The following is a 25,601-nucleotide window of genomic DNA, read 5'->3' as shown; positions in this document are numbered from 1 at the left end:
GATGAATGAATGAGTGAATGAAATGAATGATCGTTTTAAGGCCATTTTCCCCGCTAGAGCGGGTTTTTTTAAAATGGTTTTTTTTGTACACTGAATAGAGGCTCGTGAAAGAGCTAAAAGAGTTAAGAGCTAAAGCTAAAGAGTTAGCCTTGTGGGCCCCATGACAATCATGGTTCCCTGTTTGAGGCAAAAAAAATTTATGGCCGGATGCCCTTCCTGACGCCAACCCTTAGTCGCCTCTTACGATACGCAGGGATACGGTGTACCTATTCTAAATCAGTTACGATGCGCAGGGATACGGTGTACCTATTCTAAATCAGGGCACACACCGGGATCATTCATCCCAGCAAGCTGGTACTCAATTTGCCGACCTCGGAAGGATGACAGGCTGAGTCAACCACCCTGGTGTTAATTTAGTGATCGACTGGGATTTCGAACCTAGGATCCCAAGCCTGCACCCTAACCGCTAAGCCAACACCAGGTCGGATGAAAATTGATTATTTTTCAGATACAAATTGATGATTGTAGAAGTTTGACTACGAGTTGACCTTTGACCTCAAAATAGTTGGTTTGCAAATTCAGTGACCCAATATGCAAAATCTGTTGAACTTTCAAGTCGATCAAATGAAAAATGACGATTTTAAAAATTTGACCTCAACATGACCTATGAACTCAAAATCAAGAGGCTTCTCAGTTGGGACTACCTCCACAACTTGGTAAAGTTTCATGATTGTGATCTGGAGGCAATTGACAGACAAACAACAAATATGTCATGCATAGCACGATACTTGTGAAATCCCTAAAATAAGTTGACCTTTGGCCTATGTTGACCTTTTGGCCTCAAAAAATAATTGGTGGTTAAATTAATTGATCTGATATGCAAATCCTCTTTAAATTTCGAGTCAATCGGATGAAAATTGAAGATTTTAGAAATTCCACCTACGTTTTTGACCTTTGGCCTATGTTGACCTTTTGGCATATATTGATCTATAAATATTGGTGGTTGAATTCAATGATCAAGTATGCAAATCCTTTTCAAATTTCAAGTCAATTAGATGATAATTGATGATTTTATAAATTAGGTCCATGTTGACCTTTTCACTTTTATACCTCAAAAATAATTGGTGCTTGAATTCAGTCGACCCTTCACCTACTCTCGACCCTTCACCTCCCCCCGTGTCCCTCCTTCCCTCCCTGGTCGCATTCGCTCTCTCGCACCAAGGATCCTTTCCATCCGACCACTTTTTATTCTCTCAATGCTGGCAAGTAGGGGAATGGTCTTCTTGGAAAAGCCCCGAATGGAAAAACCCAAAGGGCCAAATGACCTCATCATATGTCAAGCTCGTTAAATTTCTCTTAACTTTCAGTTCCCGCGGAAAATATACAGAAACTGAAAAAAAGAAATGTACGCGTCATTCGGCGACATAAAACTAAAAGCGCGGAGTTCATTTTCACATTAATCTAGAGGGCGAGGGGAATGAATCCTATTTAGACTTTAGAGTTGAAGTAGTTTAGTTACAACTCACATTTCTTGACTTATCCTGTTTAAAATTACGCGCCTGGTCACTTGGTGTACCTCCTCTTGTGTTTTTTTATGATCATTATTATTATTATTTAATCCGAAGTTTCATTGTTCTAATTTAAAGCACAAGATATTTGCTCGTGAATTGTGTGCGCAATTGTTGCAAAGGGTTAGACGCTATACAAATCTGGAGATAAATAAGGATCGTTTCCTTTTAAGTCACAACAGAATTTTCTAAGAGGATAAAGAGTTATCAGGTTATACACCGCCTAAAATGTAGTATTAGTTGTTTTTTATAATATCTGAATTGTATGCATTGCAATCATACCTAGATTAACGGTAAAATAACACACGCAGAGAAAATTTGATGGACAATAAGAAATCGGCAGTCTAACAAATAAATCTTGAGATTTTATCAGGAAGAGGCCGACCCATTACGCATGCGTACTGTGCTCCTCACGCCATCAACCGCCCGCCATGGCGACCATGAGCTAGCATGGGCTATCCATTCAATGTGCTCAACCATGGAGTGCAACGCGTGGGTAAGTGAGGCGATCCCGAGTTGTTGTCTCGGATAACTCATTTACGATCCATAGCGGCGATGAAAAGCGCCACGACCGGGTCCAAAAGGCGCTCGTGTGCTGCTGAGTGTGCGTCCGCATGGGCGCTGTTGTACTGGGCGTGATGAGCTAGTCTAGAAACGCCGCGGCCTTGTCTCCTTGGGGCTATGTGCTTTGCCATTGGGAATGTTTTTAATCGTCACGCGTTTCCTGCTGAAGGTTTGGAGATCGGGAACATTGACTGGAATATTCGAGTAACTTGCGTAACCATCGCTTTGCTGATACCGTGATACTGATAGCATCTCTGGAAAGATGTCCGTGCATGCTGCAGAGTAACCGAGACCAGTTTGCTGGACTTCTCCCCAGGTCCTAGTCCCCCGTTCGCTTGCCATTATACTTGCAGGTACTGCAAAAGTAAATGTAGGTGAGCGTCAACATCTCGAGCACCCAGGGTCGTTTGGGCGTTTCCCGCGAGGAGTTCATACAACTTGTCTTGCTCTTTATATATACGGGGGGCGGGGGGGGGGAAACGTGCAAATCATGAGAAATTCCACTTTATCACTTTAATTTCACCAATTCATCGTGTCTGTGCGTCCTGTAGTCAGGACGAAGTTCATCCTCAGTTTGCTCGCCTTTGATGCTTTGCTGTCCTGATTCTAGTGCGTATTTGGAGACTTTAGTGCGGAGGAGGCGGCCCGTTTCTTCCAGTCTTCGCACATTTCGGTGGAGGTAACGTCTGCTTGTGTTTGCTTACAACTACACCCTCAACTTGCCCTGAAAATGCAAAGAAGATTGATGAAATGAGCTGTGATGCAATCTGCCATTTTCGTGGAACGTGCAGTGTGTTGGAGTACTTTACCCTGGTTTGCCGCTCGGCATGTCCCATAATGTGTTATGATGTGTTTGTGTTTACAGCTCCCACCCTGGCAGACTGATGAGACTGCCAGTTCGTGTGTTCGCGGTGAGTATCTTTGGTAAATTATTCTATCGAATGGGTGCACGTCTACAATTTCACATTACCATGGATTTTTCTTGGGTAACCATTTTCGTACAGCTCGTTACCCAAGCAACGACGTTAAATTGTTTGTTTGTAGAAAATGTATTAAGTTGATATTAATTTTAAAAATGCAGATGTTATGGAGTAAGTTCATGTTTGATATGTATTGGACATGCCTACTGCCTGCCCATCACTTTGCTGACGAGATTAATCAAAAGACTACATGTTCTACTTCACAAACATATTGCATGTCCATTGTCCATCTGTGAATCTCAATGAGGATGGAAAATTAAGTGAAAAGTGGAAAAGAAGAAGAACCACCTTTAGAGGCCATTTTTCCCCGCAAAGCCGGGGTTGGCCTTTTTCGGGCACCGTGGTCCCCTTTTTGAAGCAATGTTTTACGGCCGGATGCCCTTCCTGCCGCCAACCCTGTTGGTCGCCTTTTACCACAAACAGGGAATTGCCAGTGAACTGGTACTCAATTTGCCGACCTCGGAAGGATGACAGGCTGAGTCAACCCCCCTGGCGTTAATTCAGCGATCGACCGGGATTCGAACCCAGGATCCTAGGATCCTAAGCTGGCACCCTAGCCGCTAAGCCAACACCAAGCTAAGTGAAAAGTGGAAGAAAGAAGATTTTAAAAAATATAATGTAGTTGTAGTTCTTGCTGCCATTGTGGTGGCTGTGGTTGTTTTTACCTCTGCCACCGAAGATGGGTGGAGGTTAGGTTGTGTTTTCACCCCCTCTCTGTCTGTTTGAACAGGATATCTCAAAAAGTTGTGTACGGATTCAAACGAAATTTGGTGGAGAGGTCGAGTGTGTGACAAGGATGAAATGATTAAATGTTGGTGAAGATCCGGATCCAGCCAGATACGATAATGTTTCTAAAGTGATTTTTCACCATTGAGAGATAGGGCCAAAAACGATATGTAGCATGATGTCTCAAAAAGTTATGGACGGATTCAGACGAAACTTAGTGGACAGGTTGGGTGTGTTACAGGGAAGAATTATTTCAATTTTGGTGAAGATTTGAATCGGGATCCAGATCGGAGATTTTTTTTTAAATTATTCTTTACCATTGAGAGATATCCCATGGTATTTCAAAAAGTTGTTTATGAGTGATGATAAAACTCGGTGGATGGTTATGTGACGAGAACAAGCCGATTCAATTTTGGTTCAGGTCCGGATCCAGATCTGGCCTATCAGTGGGACACAAAACGTAAACTGTTCAGCCTAGCTTAGATATGTGCTCTACCGAGTGCTGTTTTAGTTATTGTTTGCTTGACCGTCAGCAGGTTGTCAAAAATGATTTATGGACAGATTAGGCTAAAACTGGGTGGACAGGTTGCGAGTGTCACAAAGAGGAATGGATTAGATTTTGGTGAAGATCCGACTATTAGAAATATTTAAGTGATTATGCACCACTGAGAGGGTTCTAAAGGGTCCTTTTTTATGTGGACGCATTAGCGATGCAAAATGCAACTTTCAATTCAATTCGATAAACTTTATTGTCATCCCATCCATATGCAATACAGATTAAAATGGAACGAAATGACGTTCCTCCTGGTCCTCGGTGCAATATAAACATTCAAACAAGCCTGTTGTTAGAGCCTGGTGTTGGCTTAGCGGCTAGGGTGCCAGCTTAGGATCCTGGGTTCGAATCCCGGTCGATCGCTGAATTAACGCCAGGGGGGTTGACTCCGCCTGTCATCCTTCCGAGGTCGGCTAAATGAGTACCAGTTCACTGGTAATGCCCTGTTTGTCGTAAAAGGCGACAAACAGGGTTGGCGGCAGGAAGGGCATCAGGCCGTAAAACATTGCTTCAAAAAGGGGACCAACAAAAACAACAACAACCACGTTGCCCGAAAAAGGCCAACCCCCGCTTTGCGGGGAAAAATGGCCTCTAAAAAAACAAAAACAAGACTGGTGTTGGCTTCGCGGTTACGGTGCTGGCTTGGGATCCTAGGATCCTGGGTTCGAATCCCGATCGATCGCTGAATTAACGCCAGGGTGGTTGACTCAGCCCGTCATCCTTCCGTGGTCGGCAAATTGAGTACCAGCTTGCTGGGATGAATGATCACGGTGTGTACCCCGATTTAGAATAGGTACACCATATCCCTGTGCATCGTAAGAGGCGACCAAGGGTTGGCGTCAGGAAGGGCACCGGCCATAAAAACATTGCCTCAAACAGGGAACCATGATTGTCATGGGGCCTGCACGGCTAACCCCCGCTCTAGCAGGGAAAATGGCCTTAAAACGATCATTCATATTCATTCGTTCAAACAAGACTACACACAGTGCAATTGGACATAACAAGTGTAACGCAATACCATACATACACAGAACAATACTATAAATACACAGGATAGTATACAGTAAATACACGATGAATACCCATGGTAATATGAGTATATCCAAGACAACATAAAAATAAATTTTTTTAACAAAAATGTATAGAGTTGAACAGTTGACCAATTGACTGTAGGTTACATCTGATAAGTAAAACATTTATGTAGCAACATATTATGTATAGCAGCATATGATATATGTAGTGCAAGTGAGGAGGGGGGGGGGGGGGGGTGGAGGAAGGGGAGGACGTTTAGACCCTGTTAGTTAAATTATAGTGGGTGGTGGAAGGTAAAATGGTGTTGAGGAGCCTGACCGCCTGGTGGAAGAAGCTGTTAGAGTCTGGCAGATCTGGCCCAGATGCTGCGGTACCATTTCCCAGATGGCAGGAGGGCAAAAAGTCCATTGGACGGGTGGAAACGGTCGTCAGCTATGCTGGCGGCCTTGCATGTGCAGCGTTTGTAATAGATATCCTGCATGGAGAGGAAAGAGACCCCAATGATGTTTTCAGCTGTCTTCACTATCCGCTGCAGAGTCTGACGGTCGGAGACATTGCAATTCCCGTACCAGACAGTGATACAGCTGGTCAGGATGCTCTCAATGGTACCCCTGTAGAATAAGGTGAGGATGGAGGGAGGAAGGCTTGCCTTCCTCATGCGTCAGTAAATGAGCCTGAAGGCAGATGGTATGCGCTCTACCGAGGACCGTTCTATTTACCTCTGTCACCGAAGGTTGGTGGAGGTTATGTTTTTATGTCTGTCTGTCAACAGGATATCTCAAAAAATTGTGGACAGATTCGGATGAAATTTTGTGGGGAGATTGGGTGTGTGACAAGGTTGAATGGAATTTTGATGGAGATCTGAATACTGCATACTTCCGGTATTCCGGTCCGGTCTTCGAGTCCCTCTTCGAGACTTCCGGTCCCTCGAGCGACGGGGCTTGCTTCGATCTCTCCACGGCATCAAAGTTTGAGTGTTTTCCCGTTCGTTTCTTTGTCAAATTTCTGCTGGGTATTTTGTTGTGTATGTGTTATTGTGTGTTTCTTTTTGGTTTTGTAGTTGTTGCAAATTTATGTGTAATTAGTCGTTTCTTTGTTCGCGCCTCGTGCGGCCTGGTGTCTCGTGCGGCCTCCACGTCTCGACTTGTGCCCCGCCCCCTATATCCCGTTTTTCCTTCACCTCTGCTCCTGCTTTCTCAAATCCACGTTCTCACTTCGAGACTTTTCCCAGATTGTTTTTCATGGTTTTGTTTAAATATTAATTTAAATATGTTTAAACCGCAGCCGTGATGCTGACGCCGCCCCCCCCCCCCCCAGAATTTCCATGTTTTAAACGTTTCCCAGTGTGTACCCTGGATTAGAATAGGTACGCCGTATCCCTGCGTGTCGTAAGAGGCGACTAAGAGGGTTGGCGTCAGGAAGGGCATCCGGCCATAAAAACATTGCCTCAAAAAAGGGAACCATGACAATTACAACTACATGTGGGCAGGGTACAGCCCGAAGTGGAGATCGGTTTCTGAGGTTTGGGACATGGAATGTAGGGACAATGACAGGGAGATCAGGAGAAGTGGTGGAAGTATTGGTCAGAAAAAGAGTGGACATATGTTGTGTGCAAGAGACGAGATGGAAGGGAAGTGGTGTGAGAATGGTGAAGGGTAGGCAGGGACAGAAATACAAGTTTGTGTGGCAAGGGTGCCTGGAGGGTGTGAATGGTGTTGGTGTCCTGTTTTCTGAGGAGTTTGTAGACAGTGTAGTGAGTGTGACTAGAGTGAGTGATAGGTTGATGATGATGAAAATGATGATTGGAAAGCTCTTGGTGAACATCATCTCGGGATATGCTCCGCAGGTTGGTCGGAGCGATGAAGAGAAGGACAAGTTCTGGTGTGCGATAGAGAAGCTGATGGAAAACGTGAAAGATGAGGAAGTTGTTGTGGTAGGAGGAGACCTAAATGGACATGTGGGAAGGAGTATGGATGGTTTTGACGGAGTTCATGGGGGTTACGGATATGGTGTGAGAAATGGAGAAGGTGAAAGGATTTTGGAGTTTGCTGATGGAGCTGATTTGTTGATTTGGAATACTCAGTTCCAGAAAGAGGATAATAAGCTTGTTACAAACACGTCAGGTGGGTCGACGACAACCGTTGACTACCTGATGGTGCGTAGGCGAGATAGGGGGCACCTCCGAGACACAAAGGTGATCCCGGAGGAGGAGGCTGTTTCACAGCACCACTTGGTTGTCTGCGACGTAAGGGTGAAAGGTGCGAGGAGAGCTCGGCGCGTGAAGTACCAACCGAGAATGAAGGTGTGGAGGTTGAAAGAGGTGACAGTAAGGGAGGCATTAAAAGAGAGGCTGAGTAGGGTTGAGGATGATGTGGTTGAGCTTGAATGGGGTTGGATGTCAATGAAAGCTAGTCTGTTGGGAGCCGTTGGTGAGGTATGTGGATGGACAAAAGGACCACCGAGGCACTCGGAAACATGGTGGTGGGATGATGAAGCTGGAAAGAGGATTTACGAGAAGAGGAAGAAGTTCAAGGAGTGGCAGAAGGCGAAGGGTACGGGAGCAGAAGCAGCAGAGCATGAAAGTTATAAGGCAGCCAGGAAGGCTGCAAAGAAAGAGATAGCAAAGGCGCAGGAGGCATGTCGGAAAATGTTCGGAGAATGCTTGGATTCGGAAGAGGGTCAGAAAGCAGTATTCAGGATTGCAAAGCAGATAGCGAAAGAGAGGTGTGATGTGATGGGGGTGAGTTGCTTGAAGGATGAAGTGGGACAAATCGTTGTCGACCCAGATGGAATTAAAGGAAGATGGAAAAGATATATGGAAATGCTGTTGAATACAGAGAATGAATGGGATGGCAACATAGAGAGTAACCCAGTTTTAGGACCAGCAGAGAAGATAACTGAGAAGGAAGTTGAGGAAGCGATAAAAGCAATGAAGGGTAGAAAAGCGGGAGGGCCGACGGGAGTTGTGGCAGATATGTTGAAGGCAGCAGGAAGTTGGGGTGTGAAGAGAATGACAGAGATCTGTAATTTGGTGGTGAAAGAAGGCCGCATTCCAGTGGATTGGGAACTGAGTACCCTCGTCCCTCTATACAAGGGGAAAGGTGACCCTCTGGAGTCTGGAGTGTGGCTCGTACCGAGCGATAAAGTTATTGGAGCATGGAATGAAGGTATTGGAAAGGGTGTTGGAGAGGAGGATAAGGAAGAAAGTGAAGATCGACGAAATGCAGTTTGGATTCATGCCAGGAAGAGGAACGACAGACGCGCTTTTCATTGTGAGGCAGTTGCAGGAGAAGTACATGGAGAAGAGGAAGAAGTTGTTTCTTGGGTTTGTTGATCTGGAGAAAGTATTCGATCGGGTTCCACGCAAAGTATTGACATGGGCATTGAGGAAGTTAGGAGTGGAGGAATGGTTGATCAGAGTAGTGATGGCAATGTACAAAAGAGCGCGCACAGCTGTAAGGACGAAGGACGGGAACAGTGGTGAGTTTGAGGTGAAGGTGGGAGTGCATCAGGGGTCGGTACTAAGTCCACTACTATTTGTAGCTGTGATGGAGGTGCTGGCTCAGAACGTAAAGGAGGGTTTACCGTGGGAGTTGTTGTATGCAGATGATCTGGTGTTGATTGCGGAAAGTATGGATGGACTGAAGGAAAAGATGAACACGTGGAAGGAATGTATGGAGACAAAAGGTCTGAAGGTGAATATCGGAAAGACGAAGGTGATGGCAAGTGGTAAAGCATGTGGTGAGGTGGAAAGAACTGGGAAGTGGCCCTGTGCTGTGTGTAGGAAGGGTGTCGGAGTGAACTCCATTCAGTGTACAATGTGCGCTGAGTGGGTTCATCAAAAATGTAGTGGTCTGAGAGGGTCATTAACCAGTGTGGCAGCTACATTCAAATGTAAGGTGTGCACAGAGGGAGCTGCAGATGGAGGAAATGTTGAGTTGGATCTTGGAGACGGCGTGAAGCTGGAAGGTGTGAAAACATTTTGCTACCTCGGAGACATGCTGAATGGAGAAGGTGGATCAGACTCGGCAACGGTTGCTCGAGTGAGATGTGCATGGAAGAAGTTTCGGGAATTGAGTGGCGTGCTGATGATGAGGGGAGTGTCGTTGAAGCTGAAGGGAAAGGTGTTTGCTGCATGTGTGAGAAGTGTTATGATTTATGGGAGCGAGACATGGGTAATGAACGTAGAGCAGCAACGAAGGTTGGAAAGGGTGGAAATGCGAATGGTTCGACGGATGTGCGGAGTATCGTTGAGAGAGAGGAAGACAAATGATGAATTGCGAAAGATGATGGGAATAGAGCCTGTGATTGATGCTGTGAAGAGGAACAGGTTGAGATGGTTTGGTCATGTGTTGAAGAAGGATGAAAGTGACTGGTTGAGAAGAGTGATGGAAATGAATGTAGAAGGAAGTAGAAGACGGGGAAGACCGAGAAAGACTTGGCTAAAGATGGTGGAAGAAGAAATGCGGGCAAGGGGGTTAACAAGGAGAGATGCAGAAAATAGGGCAAAATGGAGAAGATTGTTATGGGGACCGCAAGGCTAACCCCCGCTCTAGCAGGGAAAATGGCCTTTAAAATGCATGTTGTTGTTGAATACTGCATACACTTTAACATACACATACAATGAACATCTGCATACACTTTTTTTTCTTCTTTTTTTTTTCTTTTTTTTTTCTCTCTCTCAAGTGATTATTCACACCGAGTGATGGGCCAAAACGCATTATATTTCATTAAGTTGCTAAACGACTTGTGACCAAACTAAGTTGATAAGTTGGTTAGGCACCAAGAAGAAGTGATGAGAGTTCGGTTCAGATCCGGATCTAGATCTGGCCTCCCAAAGGGATACAAAACAACCTGTTCAGCCTGGTGGTGGTATGTGCACTACCCGTGCTGTTCTAGTTACCCTGCGCTCGTGAAGCGAAAAGCAGGGTTAAGCGTTAAGTTGTGCACGTGTCGTGTGCCGTATGTGTCTGCCTTTTAAAAATTAATTTTCTCGGCAACCGTTGGTCCGAATGACACGAAATTTTAACATAGAAGCGCCAACAGTTCAATATTGGTTTCATCAGACCACAGAATCTTGTTTCTCACAGTCTGAGAGTCCTTTAGGTGCTTTTTTGCAAACTCCAAGCGGGCTTTCATGTGTCTTTCACTGAGGAGAGGCTTCCGTCTGGCCACTCTGCCATAAAGCCCAAATCGGTGGAGTGTTGCAGTGATGGTTGTCCTTCTGGAAGTTTCTCCCATCTCCACACAGGATCTCTGGAGCTCAGCCAGAGTGACCATCGGGTTCTTGGTCACCTCTCTTACCAAGGCCCTTCTCCCCCGATTGCTCAGTTTGGCCGGGCGGCCAGCTCGAGGAAGAGTCCTGGTTGTTCCAAACTTCTTCCATTTAAGAATCATGGAGGCTACTGTGCTCTTGGGAACCTTCAATAAAACCACCTTTAGAGGCCATTTTTCCCCGCAAGCGGGGGTTGGCCTTTTTCGGGAACCGTGGTTGTTGTTGTTTTTCGGTCCCCTTTTTGAAGCAATGTTTTACGGCCGGATGCCCTTCCTGACGCCAACCCTTTTTGCCGCCTTTAACGACAAGCAGGGAATTACCAGTGAACTGGTACTCAACTGAACTGGTACTGCCCCCTCAGTGCACATATTACATGCGACTGAAACCTACTCGAGCATACGGCCATAACACATTCTAGCTTTTCTTAACACATTTTAGCTATTCTTAACACATTTTAGCTATTCTTAACACATTCTAGCTATTCTTAACACATTCTAGCTGTGCACCCCCCTATTAATTGATTAATCAATAAATCAAAAACAATGCAGCAGAGATTCAGAGATGGGAACCTTCAATGCAGCAGAGATTTTTTTTGGTCGGCTTCCCCAGATCTGTGCCTCGACAAAATCCTGTCTCTGAGCTCTGCAGACAGTTCCTTCGACCTCTTGGCTTGGTTTTTGCTCTGATATGCATTGTCAGCTGTGAGACCTCATATAGACAGGTGTGTGCCTTTCCAAATCATGTCAAATCAATTGAATTTACCACAGGTGGACTCCAATCAAGGTGTAGAAACATCTGAAAGATGATCAAGAGAAATGGGAGGGACTCATGCTAAATTTCAAGTGTCATAGCAAAGGGTATGAATACTTATGTCGATGTGATATTTCAGTTTTTTCTTTTTAATGAATTTGCAAAACTTTCTAAAATTCAGTTTTCTCTTTGTCATTATGGGGTATTGAGTGCAGATTGATGAGGGAAAAAATGAATTTAAAAGATTTCAGCATAAGGCTGCAACATAACAAAATGTGAAAAAAGTGAAGGGGTCTGAATACTTTCTGAATGCACTGTATACAGGGTGAGTCACAAGTCCCAGGTAACGGTTTTAGCTGCTCATGCAAGATTTGTTTAAACCATCTACGAGGGTGAGCCATAAGCCCCCGCAGTAATGATATATTACAGTAATACATAATAACTGGAGTAATAATAACATTTGTGATACAACAACATACAATTCTGTACATCCTTAGACATGGAGTGTATCCGTATGATGTCAACCGTTGTCACGGCTCAAGACTTTTTTTGCCACATGGGGTGTGAATAAAGACACAAAATACCATGTGTTATGGTGCGAAATGCTTCCAGAATGCGTTTTTTCAGTTCATTAACAAATGTCATGTGATGTTCTGGCTTATGGCTCACCATGTAGATGGTATGACCAAATCTTGTGTAAGCAGCTAAAACTGCCTGGGACTCTGACTCATTGTGTAGATTAACAACAGGCTCCTTCGTTCACCTCTTATGTCTGGGCCCATGCCATATATGTATGTGTATGTATGTGTATATATATATATATAGTATTATGTATAATATATATATATATGTATATGTATATATATTTGTATATATGTTTGTATATATGTTTATGTATATATGTACACAACATGACCAAAAGTATGTGGACACCCGAACATCGAACATCTCATTCTAAAATTGTGGGCATTGATATGGAGTTGGTCCCCTCTTTGCTGCTACAACAGCCTCCACTCTTCTGGGAAGGCTTTCCACTAGATGTTGGAAAATTGCTGTGGGGATTTGCTTCCATTCAGCCACAAGATCATTTGTGAGGTCGGGCACTGATGTTGGGCGATTAGGCCTGGCTCACAGTCGGCGTTCCAATTCATCCCAAAGGTGTTCGATGGGGTTGAGGTTGGTGCTCTGTGTAGGCCAGTCAAGTTCTTCCACACCGATCTCAACAAACCATTTCTGTATGGACCTCGCTTTGTGCACGGGGCATTGCCATGCTGAAACAGGAAAGGGCCTTCCCCAAACTGTTGCCACAAATTTGGAAGCACACAATTGTCTAGAATGTCATTGTATGCTGTAGTGTTAAGGTTTCCCTTCACTGGAACTAAGGGGCCTAGCCTGAACCATGAAAAACAGCCCCAGACCATTATTCCTCCCCCATCAAACTTCACAGTTGACACTATGCATTCGGGCAGGTAGCGTTCTCCTGGCATCCGCCAAACCCAGATTCATCCGTCGGACTTCCAGATGGCGAAGCACGATTCATCACTCCAGAGAACGCGTTTCCACTGCTCCAGAGTCCAATGATGGCGAGCTTTACACCACTCCAGCCGACACTTGGCACTGCGCTTGGTGATCTTAGGCTTGTGTGCGGCTGCTCGGCCATGGAAACGAACCAATTTCATGAAGCTCCCGCCGAACAACTGATGTTGCTTCCAGAGGCAGTTTGGAACTCGGTAGTGAGTGTTGCAACCAAAAGTTTATTCGTGTGCACATCACAAATGACCTCAAATGGTCCTTCAACACCACTTCCCTAGCCAAGAGAGCACAGCAGCGTCTCTATTTCCTGCGCCGCATGAGGAAGGCAAGCAACTAGTTCCAATGTCTACCTTCCTTCGAAAATGAGCTATTCCACTATCGTTCGTAAGTTGTAATTTTTTTTAATGACGCCCACACGTTGACACATGATCAATCTTGCTCGCACTATTCGTTGGTCGTTAAAAAAAAAAAAAATGACGCACGTGTCGTAAATCGAGTTGATGTTATTTCATGGCCAACTTGGACAGGTTAGCCAGAAGCAATGTTAAATGAAATTATCCAAGGGGGGGGGGGAACTATGGGGGCAGAAAAACGAAAAAAAATAAAATAGCAGAGAAGACTTTTTTTTTTTTTTTTTTTTTTTTTTTTGTATACCAGATCGAGGCTCGTGAAAAACATTAATCACACAAAAAGACAAACCGACACACAAAACACAAAAAACAAGGGGAGCGGCAGACAAGATGGGGAGAGAGGGGGAAGGACACAAAAGAGAGGGGGAAGAGGGGGAAGGATACAAACACAACATTTGAGAGCAGGGACATCGGGAGGACTTGGGGGGGAGGTGGGAGAGGAATAAAACATATGAACACTGCAAGGACTCTGGGCCGGCAGCAGCAGCGGATATGAAAAGCAGCATATGAGCACTACATGATATGAAAGCTTACAGAACGTTACTAATGTCTTCAAAAATAAAACTGAGAATGAAACAGCAGCGCCGGCAGCAGCAGCGGTCACGTGAGGGCTTACAGGTACAAACATTTCTTCCTTATTAAGCACATTTCCTTTTCCTGTTGTAGTTGGAGTATGCTGTGTTTGAGCCCAACACAATGCGCTGACACCAAGATGTCAAATGAAACTCGAGTCATTGCCTTCCTATTGTAATAATTATCATGTTTTCTGTGTTCTTTTGGTGATTATTTGAATATAGAGTACAGTCAAATCGCAAACTGCGGTGCATTCTATTTTTACAATATATTGTTACGTGCTCCTCCCCGACCCCCTGGTCACGGTGTACCTCCGAGCCCCGAGAGGAGTCACGGCAGAAAAATGTGTTATTCTGTATGTCAAAGATCAATGGGGAAGCCACACCAATTGTTACTCACAAACAAATATTGTTTCTTTCAACTCACACAAGAATAACAGTACAACAATAATAGTAATCAAAAGTACAATCAATATATGTCCTATAATGGTACCATCAGTTTCGTAATATATAACTCGCTGAGTAACTCGGAAAGTGAGCGGAAAGAAGGAGATTCCCAATGTCTCTAATTCCCGGCTTCAAGCCAAAGTGGATTCGCTCCAGCGATCGTCAGATCAATGTCCAATCGAGACCAGAATCCCGTTGGGGCAGGAATCCCTTTCCAAAGCTGTGCAAAGGCGCCCTCCAGGCGATCGGGAAATCCAAAGGCGCCCTCCAGGCGACTGGGAAAATCACAACCTCTGGTATGGACGTTTCACGGCTCAGTCGGCGAACCTCAGATTTACCTTGAAAATCCACGTTACACACACACACACCAGATAAACGTCTGAATGCGGTGAAAACGGCTGAAGCGAAGCAAAGAAAAACCTTGCGCGACGCGCAAAGGCTGAAACGAAGCAAAGAAACCTTGCGCGACGCGCAAAGCGCGCGAGTCGAAATGGCCAACGGCCCGTACTCGAGACGTAACGGCAGTCCAACGATTCTCTTCGGAATAGACCGCAAAACCTGACACGCAGGTTGATCTGTCACAGCGATAACAACTCTGTCGCAGGAATCCCTTTCCTGGGAAACCCAAAGTTCACTCGTGACTCTTGCTCGCCAACGTTCGCTCCAGACTGCAAAGCAACTATGCTTCTTGTCCGACCCCACTCGCTCCGCCTTCTTTTCCTCTTCTTCCTCTTCTTCCTCTTCGTCGTCCGGTTCCCGATCTGGTTTCCGGTTTCTTTTAACTCTAACCTTTTCACCTTTTGAAAATAGTTCATAAACAATAAACCTTTTGAAAACGATAATAGTACATGGAATCAAAAATGTTTACAGTGGATTAAAACCACCACAACGGAAGTGACGAATCCGTAACACTTCCCTCCCTCAAGAAAGAAAGTTTGAACATAGTGAGAACTTTCTTTGCAGGCAAAAACTCTTTCAACAAACAAAAGTAAAACTCTCACCCAAATCATCAATTCCCGTGAGCAACGATAATTAATTAATATTTCCCAAAATAAAGCAACAAAACTTCCTAACGACCTACAGAAATTTCCAAAGTTAGTTCACTCTGGACAAAGCATCAGCAACGACATTGTCCCTGCCCTTTACATGCTCAATTTCCAAGTTGAACTCCTGCAAAGCCAGACTCCATCTCATCAACCTCTGGTTTTTCTTTTTCATTTTTTGAATGAAGGTTAAGGGGTTGTAATAAAAAATCCCAAAGCAAAGCAAATCTATAGCACTTCTTGAAGGAGGCTGAGCTGGGACCCATGTTTCATGGTAGTTGGTGAGGCCTGGCAGTATTCACTGCATTGGACGCCTTTAGGAACGTGGAGTTCACGGTTAATCCGTGTAGGAATCTTGGCTCGGCTGCTCCTGAGCACTCGGTGCTTCAAACTCTTCCTAACTTTCATAATAATCGCGGTTGGAGCGCTTGTCGCTGTAGTCACGTGAATAGCGGTCTCCTTCTCGGCCACGACCCTGATAAATCATCCCTTCGGGAGCTGCCGTAACTCTGGGAGCCTCCATAGTAATCTCGACTGCGGCCACCACCAAAACTACTACTCCCACCCCGGGAGCCACAGCCACCCCTGAAACTACCTCCACGTTTTCCTCCTCCGTAGCCCCCTCGACGCCCATGGCCTGCCTTCTCTACTGTTGTGGTCCGACCATCCAAATCCTTGCCATTAAAGTCCTTTTCTGCATCTTTGGCGTCCTTTGTGTTTTCAAACGTGACAAAGCCAAACCCTCTCGACTATTGCGTCTCCCTGTCTTTTATCAGCAACACTTCCAAGAGTCGTCCATATTTGCCAAAGATAGAGTCCAGAACATCTTACCTTGTTTTGAAGTTCAGTCCACCTACAAAGAGCTTGCCAACATTGCCTCCATTCATGACTTGTGTGTGCTGACACTTAGTTTCAGGGTACTTGACAAGAAGTGCCTGTGCAAAGCATGACGTCCGTACCTTCTTCTCTTCAGAGCGCTTCCTAACCATAGCACGAGTCGCGGCACAGGATGGAAAGATACCTGGAATCTCCTCCTCTAACTGTGCAGTTATTTTCCATACTAGGCTTTTCAAGAAACATCGGGTTACCAGAAACCTGACCACCGGCCAAATCATTCCCCATAGCAAAAGGGATTCCCTCTACAGGAAGAGTGGCTTGTAAACCTACGGTGACCGGTCCTGACACCAAATCGGACTTCAAATGGATGACATGAAGTGGAGCTTTAACATATCCACCAACGCCCTGTAAAAGAACACTAACACCAGTAGCCGTCTTCTCTGACAATGGCAAAATGCCTTCAAGCATCAAAGATTGATGTGCTCCTGTGTCCCTCAATACCCTAGCAGGTCTCTGGTTAGTCAAGTCTCCATTCAGTGACACAAACCCCTCTGAAATAAAAGGTTTGTAACCCTCTTGAACAAGGTCGTTCCGTGATGCCGTAACTTTGGCATGGGAACCTTCACAAGGCACTGTCCTCCAAGGACGATTTCTCGCATTTGCCAATGCATTCGGAGTTGTACTTGTCTGACTCCGCTCCTGATTTTTCCTTTTCAGGGCATAACATTGGGACATCAAATGTCCAGGTTTCTTGCAAAAAGCGCAAGTAGGCCCGGAGGAAAAACTCGTGGTCTGCCTCGGGGCCCCCGGAAGATAAGTCTGTCTTGGAACTGTAGTCTTCTGATCCATAAAAGTCGCGGTATCAGATTTGTCCTCATAGTCATCTCTAGGCCGCCCCCATGAATATTCGTTCTCCGCACCGGATGTACCATAACTCCCCTGGCGAACTCTAGGCGGGAAGTTTGATTTGTGGAACCCCATCCTGTGTGTCAAGGCATCGTCATCTGCCACGGTTGCTGCCTCGTACAACTCTGGTACCTTCTTTTCCTCCAGATGTACTTTAATGTCCGCGTGGACACACTGTTTGAATTCCTCCACCAAGATCAATTGTCGCAACAGTTTGAAGTCTTTCCCAATCCCCTTCGAATCACACCACCGATCAAACATGGTTTCCTTCATTCTGGCAAACTCCACATGGGTCTCACTCTCCCTCTTCTTGGCATTCCGGAATTTTTGCCCGTAAGCTTCAGGGACCAATTCATAGGCTTTGAGAATGGTTTTCTTCACTATCTCATAATCTGCACATTGGTCAAGCGGTAAAGCCGAATAGATATATTGAGCTTTACCCACCAGAACACTTTGCACTAACATAGTTCAGGACCCCACAGGCCATTTTAGCATTTTAGCCACTTTTTCAAAGTGTAAAAAAAACGTGGCTACCTCCTTTTCATTGAAGGGTGAAACCAGCCTCACATGCCTCCCAACATCCCAGGTATTCTGACTAGTTGTTGAACTAGCCGGCATGGATACGACTTCTCTCCGTTCTCCCATTAATTCCAGCTCCTTGAGTTTAACTTCCTTCTGATACTCCATGTCACGTTCCTTTAACTCCTTCATTTCTCCTTTCCTCTGTTCCTGTCTCCTCGAGTTCTCATTCCTGGTCTACTCTTTTTTTCCTCGAGTTCTCTTTCAGCTCTCCTTTCCTCTGCTCTTCTCTCCTTGGCTTTCCATTCCAACTCTTTTAACCTTTGCTGGCTCTGCAGTTGCATCTCCATTTTCCGGAGCTCCACATTTTCTTTTCCCCCGGGTAACCAATCCAAGGCTACCTCTGTCCATGTTCGCTGTCCCACCAGAGATTCTACCACCAATATCTGCATCTCTGCTTTCTTCATATGAGTTCGGACCTCCAAGTTACAATGTTTGGCCAATATCAAGAGTTCTGATCTTTTTAACGCTTGGAACTGTGCCTCATTAGGGGACGCCGCAAACCTTTCTGTGTCAAACACCATTGTGACTATCAGTTAACACCTGTTAACCTTCACACAAATTTTTTGAAAAATTTGGGAATGTTAGAAAAATTTCAATTTTGGGAATGTTAGGGAATTCAATCCCGGACGAGCCCCCAATTTCTGTTACGTGCACCTCCCCCAACCCCCTGGTCACGGTGTACCTCCGAGCCCCGAGAGGAGTCACGGCAGAAAAATGTGTTATTCTGTATGTCAAAGATCAATGGGGAAGCCACACCAATTGTTACAAACAAATATTGTATTAAGATCACACAAGAATAACAGTACAACAATAATAGTAATCAAAAGTACAATCAATATATGTCCTATGATGGTACCATCAGTTTCGTAATATATAACTCGCTGTGCTCCAAGTGAGCGGAAAGAAGAAGAAGATTCCCAATGTCTCTAATTCCCGGCTTCAAGCCAAAGTGGATTCGCTCCATCGATCGTCAGATCAATGTCCAATCGAGACCAGAATTCCGTTGGGTTGGCAGTTACAGTCCTGCTGCCAAAGCTGTGCAAAGGCGCCCTCCAGGCGACTGGGAAATCCAAAGGCGCCCTCCAGGCGACTGGGAAATCACACCCTCGGGTGTGGACGTTCCACAGCTCGCAGTCGGCAAACCTCAGATTTACCTTCAGTTATATCCGCATTGCACACACACACACCAGATACGTCTGAATGCGGTGAAAATGGCTGAAGTGAAGCAAAGAAAAACCTTGCGCGACGCGCAAAGGCTGAAGCAAAGCAAAGAAACCTTGCTCGACGCGCAAAGCGCGCGAGTCAAAATGGCCGACGGCCCGTACTCGAGACGTAACGGCAGTCCAACGATTCTCTTCGGAATCAACCGCAAAACCTGACACGCAGGTTGATCTGTCACAGCGATAACAACTCTGTCGCAGGAATCCCTTTCCTGGGAAACCCAAAGTTCACTCGTGACTCTTGCTCGCCAATGTTCACTCCAGACCGCAAAGCAACTATGCTTCTTGTCCGACCCCACTCGCTCCGCCTTCTTTTCCTCTTCTTCCTCTTCGTCGCCCGGTTCCCGATCTGGTTTCCGGTTTCTTTTAACTCTAACTTTTTCACCTTTTGAAAATAGTTCATAAACAATAAACCTTTTGAAAACAATAATAGTACTTGGAATCAAAAATGTTTGCAGTGGATGAAAACCACCGCAACGGAAGTGACGAATCCGTAACAATATGTCCATTAAATTTTTTTGTGTACAGAGTCGAGGCTTATGGAAGAGCAAGTACACTGAACGGATAAGGATGCAACAGGACAAAAGGAACACCAACAGCAGAATTGAAGGCCAACATAGAAGAAGACTTGGGTCAAACAATGGGTGTGGGGAGGAATTGGGGGGAGGGGGGGGGGGGCAGGGAAGGACAAGATGGATACAGAAGGAAATTTGGAAGGAGGAAGGTTTAGGGTGGGGTGGGGGTTATTGAAGGTAGATGGTAGTTTTTGTACCAACCAACCAATGCCGAAAGTAAAAATAATTATCAGTGATGCCCTGGACAGACCAATTGAAAGCAAAGCAAAACCATCAACTGTACATAGTCAGGCAATCCCCTAATATGAAACTTTAGAATTTGCGTTCTGAAGGTTCTACAACCAAGACATACATCATTGTCCAAAAATGCACTAATCAAAACATACATGTTATTATATACAAAACATACATGTTCTTATTATATACTTGTACATTCAAAAATAAAAAGTTGGCTTGTCTTATGAGCATCTGAAATCATAGAACCATTTGATAGTTATTGAATGGACGGACATATATTGTGAAAATTGGGTGCTTTATTCTTGTTCAGAGTGGTTTGGGTGGGAATAAAAGTTGTGTGTGGGGGCCCCTATCGTTGACGTTTGCCCAGGGTCACATAATCACGAAGACCGTCCCTGAATGCAAATAATTGGTTTAGGAATTTGGAAGGCATTTACCACATGGTTTATTGGTTCAAAAGTATTTTTGGAGATGCACAAAGTGAAACTTGGGCAGTACAAGCAGTGAAAGTGAAACTTGGGCAGTACAAACAGTGAAAGTGAAACTTGGGTATTTATTGTTGGCATCATCATATTCACCACCTCAACATAGAAGCACATTTCTTGCTCAGCAGATGCTGTCTTTGCATCCTTACTCATGCAGGTTTTCTTTTTTCTTTTTTTTTCAGAAGAGTGTTTGACACCACAGCTGCACCAACATGCTGTGGACACCTTTGATCACATCACAGGTGAATCACAAGAGGTGAACATCGTTCACACACCTCTGGCACCCTTCAGCTGTCTCAATCCCCGAGCACCGGAGTTCAAGTACCCTGCTCCGATACCTGCGCAGCCATCTGGTCAGGGCACAACTTTGTCAGCTCAGCCATCGGTGCCGACACACCTTATTGTTTCTGGACCCACAAATAAAGCTGCCATTCCGTCAGGGCCTAGCTGCCCCGTGCTGACGTCAACCAGTGGCCTACCTTCTGTTTTGCCACCACTGTTGGGCACGGCGACGCAAGGCAGGCCAGGACTATCAGAGAGCCCTCCTGCTTCGGTCGTGGCTGCAGAAACTACAAGTGTGACACTGCAAGAAATAAATGTTCAACTTCCACCTGCTGGTAAAGAGCAACAGGACTTGGAACAGGCTGGCGAGGATCTTGGATCAATTGAGGGTAAACATAAGCACATTCCTGATGTTGAAGGAGCTGTCTTTATTTATTTAAAAAATCATTTTGTATCTTCCAAGATTATCAGTGTTAATAAAACCTGCGGAGAACGTGTCCTTACGGGTTAATTCTTCCAGAATTATCCCAATTTTATACCCCATATTCACACAAGTTTAGCATAGCGTGCAAAAGCACACCCAACCAGTAGTTTTATCAAAATATGATGATAGCTCAAAGTCAAGTCAGCCACAAAGTGGACTTCTTCACATATTATGCAGGTCCCTCCTAGAGCAGAAGTCACACAGACTGGGTTACCAGCGCCTAGGGTTCCATTTCAAGTTAGAGGGGTGGGGTATTTGAACTTTGATATTGTAAGGTTTCCCCCCCACCCCCCGCCCCTAATTGTCAGGCCATTCTGAGTAAATGGAGGTTGAACCTGAGATCCCAGCATCAAGCAAGTTCTGCTTTAAAAATAGTTTGCCCCCACATATAATCTTCAGTTTTGAATTTCCTTCTTAATGATGCATGCCATGAACCTTAGGTTATAGATGACTTAACACCGTATCGATGCAATCAATGGCAGCGTGTGCATGCTTACATATTAATGACTACTTGTATTGCTTACTAAATCGAGCTTTGTTCCATATCGCCAAAGCCGACCTTTGCCTCCAGCATGCAGCCCTCAGCAACTCGTAGTTAGAGCTGAGAAATGCCTGCCGCATTGAACGTAAATCCTCTCATAGTCAGGGCCCTTAGGGATATTTTGGGGCCGTTTGGTTCAAATTCTTCCAAAAGCACCAAATTTGGCCCAGATGTTGCCCATGCCATACTCTTTCGATTTTTGACGGGCGCCAAGACGGGCGCCCCCCCCCCCCCGGGGGCCCCATATTGGCGAAATACTAAATGGCCGCCACCTGGATTAGAGGAAAATCAGTTAAATAACCAAAAGGGTTGGAATCATGTATGATACCACTTTTCAGGGGTTTTCGAGGTCGAGGAATCCAATTATGATGTTATTTTGATGATTCGAGGTCAAGGTCATCTTAAAGGTCATTTTTGAGTCAAACATGTCGGTTTTTGAGTTTTTTGTCAAGATTTACGCGAGGTTCACCATTTTATGTTTCTGGGTTGGGTAATCGAACTCTGACCTTATTTTTGACAATTAGAGGAAATATTTACATGTCTATTTCCTAATTTTCAGGCATATGCAGTTCATCAGTCTAATTACAAAGGTACGGATTTTGATGTTTTATGAACTGTATGCCATATCCTTGTGTTTAATTTTTGTGCGATCATGATCCGGGTTCATGTATACATGATTGTATACATGTCATAAATATGACCTCATAGGTCATGTGACCTGGCGGCCATATGGGATTTTATGAAAACCATAAAAATGAATCCCTGCCTTCATTTTTCGATCGATTCATTTTGAACTTTGACCACTTATAGTACGCCATGTGATTGGATGCATATCCTAATTATGACGTCATAGGTCAGGTGACATGACGGGATGGACCGGTATGGTCCCCGGATCATACCGCCCTTGGCGCCCGTCAAAAATCGAAAGAGTATGGCATGGGCAACATCCGCCAAATTTGATGCTTTTGGAAGAATTTGAACCAAAATATCCCTAAGGGCCCTGACTATCAGAATTTCATAATCTTCACATTTCTATTTTGCATCGGAGTTTTTGCCACTTGTTTGTTGTTGTTTTTTTTTTCTTGCATAGTTACCCCTTCTGTCTCCCCTCCCCCTTTCTGCCTGCTCATAACAACAGAGCTACCCATGATGGATCCCTGAGAAGCTTGCTTGCATGTTGTTGCCTAATTCTCCGCCATTGTAGGATTAATGAATGGTGGTGTGGACGACGTGCGCGTTGCTGTGCTTCCCCGTGAGCGCCGTAAGAAAAAAAAGCGTCCTCCTGGATACTACATTTCTCAGGAGGAATGTGATGGGGACGTGGGCAAGCATGCCTTTTCGGATGGTATGATGATAGCTCGGAATACCTGGAAAGGGAGGTTTGAGGCTGGTACCAGAGGGAAACTAATGTGCATGTGTATGCGAGAGCACATCATACAAACTCCAGGGATGCTTATATGTTGCTGTGTTCTCTTTTTGATGTCATTTGATTGGCAAACAGCAAGGCTCAATTTATTTTATTTTTATTTTTTTAGATTTAGAAAGTTTTTCTTTTCCTTTTTTTGAAGTGTTTCATGGACCTTGTAGAATGGTATTGCATATGGCTGCATTGTACTTTGTGTTGATTGGTTGGGGTGTGGTTTCGGATGTTTCGGAAATAATCTTGTTCTTGATAACACAATTTGGATTATTTTCGCTTCACAAGACGCAGTATAGTGAATGTCACCATTGCATTTTAAAATGTTCATTGGCCTTACAAAGTGTGTGTGTGTGTGTGTGTGCGTGCGCGCATAATATGACTAAAGCAGCACACTGAACCTAAATGTAACATGACACTGACGTCGTACACACAAATTATGCGGACACATCACCTCCAAACTAGGATGGCGTCCGTGTGGCATGCAGGTCTTTGAAGACCGAGATTTATGCCTTTACGGTCACGAATAAATGAAAGCAGAGTCGCCGATCCACATTTCGCCCTTATGAGCTCATTAGGACGACATGCTGCAAATCGTTCATGTGTGATGATGCTGTTGTAGTGTGATGCAATCACCCTATGTGTAATGTGCTAGTAAAAAATCATTGTAGGTGTCTGTAATTCGTTGTTTTCACTTTGTGTACAATGACACACACACAGGTGATCTTGAGAAGTTATAATTTTTATCTCTTGGTTCACTTTTCATGCAAACCTTCCATTTATGTTAATGTTTTTCTTCATTCTTTTGTTGCTTTTTTCATTACATATTTCTTGCTTGTATGGATGTTGTTTACAGAGTCTAGCCTGGTAAATGGCCTAGGTCAACCATCAATTGACCACTCAGAGGAATGCCCTTCTGCACTTGAAGTTGTTGATGCTGACGATCTGCCTTCGCTTCAGACACCTATTTCTACTTGCCCAACACAACAACACCCAAAGGCCATGGGATCCAGCCCTCCTTTGCAACCGCCCATCAATGCAATTCGAACGGGGGGTGGTTTCAAACTTTGTGCTGACACCAATTTCGGTGGAGTTTGCTACAAGCTGAAGGCAGTAGAATCGGAAGTTACACCTCAATCCAAACAAACCTCAGAATCGCTCTCGAAGGAGGTTTTGCCAATCGAGTCTTCAGACCTAGAGATTGCTGCCACTGTGATTGATTCACCTGATATTAACTTGGTCGATACACTGGAATATTGTCCTGATGCTCCTGCTGCCATTTCCCAGCAAGCTCCATTATCCAGCACCAATGAGACCTTTGCTGCCATTGAAGATTCAGAAATACCATTGCTTGGAGATCAAGAAACCACCGATGATTTTGTGACTCAAACAACTGCTCAGTCCAATGGTTCTCGCAGTTGTTCACCCACTGATATTAGTCTGGGACTTCAAGATGGAGCAGTGGCATGTCCTACCCTCATCTCCCAAGTTGTATCTAGTCAGGATGCAATAACCTCTGATGTTTCACCAGTTATAGATAGCAAGTTTGTGGAATCTGAAGTCGACATGAACAGCAGTCCAGTAAAACACAGAGCTCCGGACATTCCAAACGTAACGGTGTCAAGTTCTAGATCTTGGGCCAGCCTTTTCCATTCACCAAAATCTCAGAATGCAGCTTCTACCGTCACCACTGTTGCTTCGCCTGTAACTGCCACCATCTTGCCAAGTGTCAGCCCTAAACCTGCCGCGGCTGAGAAAACTTCTGCCCTGCTGGTGGATTCTCCTGCCACCGAGATGGCAGTTCGACCTGCATCTGAGGACCCCGTCGCACCTGCTATTGCTGGTAAGCCTCGTAGAGCATTGTGATTTCTCATCGGGAATTTGAGATTCTGTTGGCAAATGGAGGTGTTCACTTTATTTTGGCCTCACCTCGTGGCGAGGAATTGATGATGGGCTAATATCGGCGGGGTTCAATGATCAGTTTTTGCATCCTGCATTTTGGATCTGCACACCTCATTACGGTCACTAGTGGGCAATGTTTGAGTGCAAGCAATGCCGAATGCATAAAGTGATATTCCAAAAAAGCATTAAGTTATCTTTGCTTGCTCTAACCGTACTCGTTTCCCATCTCACTATTTGATGCCTGAAAAATGTACTTTTTATTTTTCCATGATCCACTCTGTTTTTTGAAACTGAAGTTAAGATGAGAAAAAAAATGTCATATTTTCTTTGCACCAAAATGAATTTGTTTTGAAAAAGATGGTTTTGGCAATACAGTGTATACAAAATATTTCCTGAACTGAACTCTGATTAGACAACAATGTGGATTGGTTTTTGACCAGTTATTATGTCTCCCCTCCTCCAGGGAAAGGAGACATAATTGTTTTCTCTCTGTTCCTTCTTTCTTGCTTTTCCTTTTGTCTTTTCCAGCAATTACAATTGCACAGCTTTCATTCATAAACAATGGGGAAAAGTGATTATTGTTAATAGTTTTGGCTTTGCACATACTAGCAAGTTGCTCGTGCCCACATGGGATTCTTAACGGGGTAGTGATGGAGCAGGAAAAAATGCAAATGGCATCT

General features: G+C 44.7%; 1 protein-coding gene across 2 annotated transcripts in view; it reads left to right on the top strand.

Moving 5' to 3' along the window:
* Positions 1-1,961: 1,961 nt before the first annotated feature.
* USP10 (ubiquitin specific peptidase 10) overlaps positions 1,962-25,601 on the top strand; it is a 104,209-nt gene continuing 80,569 nt past the window's right edge. The window contains exons 1-6 of one of the 2 annotated variants that reach the window (XM_068126808.2): positions 1,962-2,064; positions 2,743-2,811; positions 2,998-3,043; positions 20,478-20,966; positions 22,807-22,947; positions 23,876-24,862. In XM_068126808.2, coding sequence (XP_067982909.2) covers positions 1,963-2,064; positions 2,743-2,811; positions 2,998-3,043; positions 20,478-20,966; positions 22,807-22,947; positions 23,876-24,862 — 1,834 coding nt within the window. In that variant the 5' untranslated portion in view covers position 1,962. The remainder of the gene's footprint in view (positions 2,065-2,742; positions 2,812-2,997; positions 3,044-20,477; positions 20,967-22,806; positions 22,948-23,875; positions 24,863-25,601) is intronic. The other variant, XM_068126809.2, reaches the window with a different exon arrangement.

Source organism: Myxine glutinosa, chromosome 10, assembly GCF_964187855.1.
Source record: "Myxine glutinosa chromosome 10, kmMyxGlut1.1, whole genome shotgun sequence".
In the NCBI taxonomy this organism is placed as follows: domain Eukaryota; kingdom Metazoa; phylum Chordata; class Myxini; order Myxiniformes; family Myxinidae; genus Myxine; species Myxine glutinosa.
Note: the sequence above shows the minus strand (reverse complement) of the source record. Positions and strands in the feature narration are given on the sequence as shown.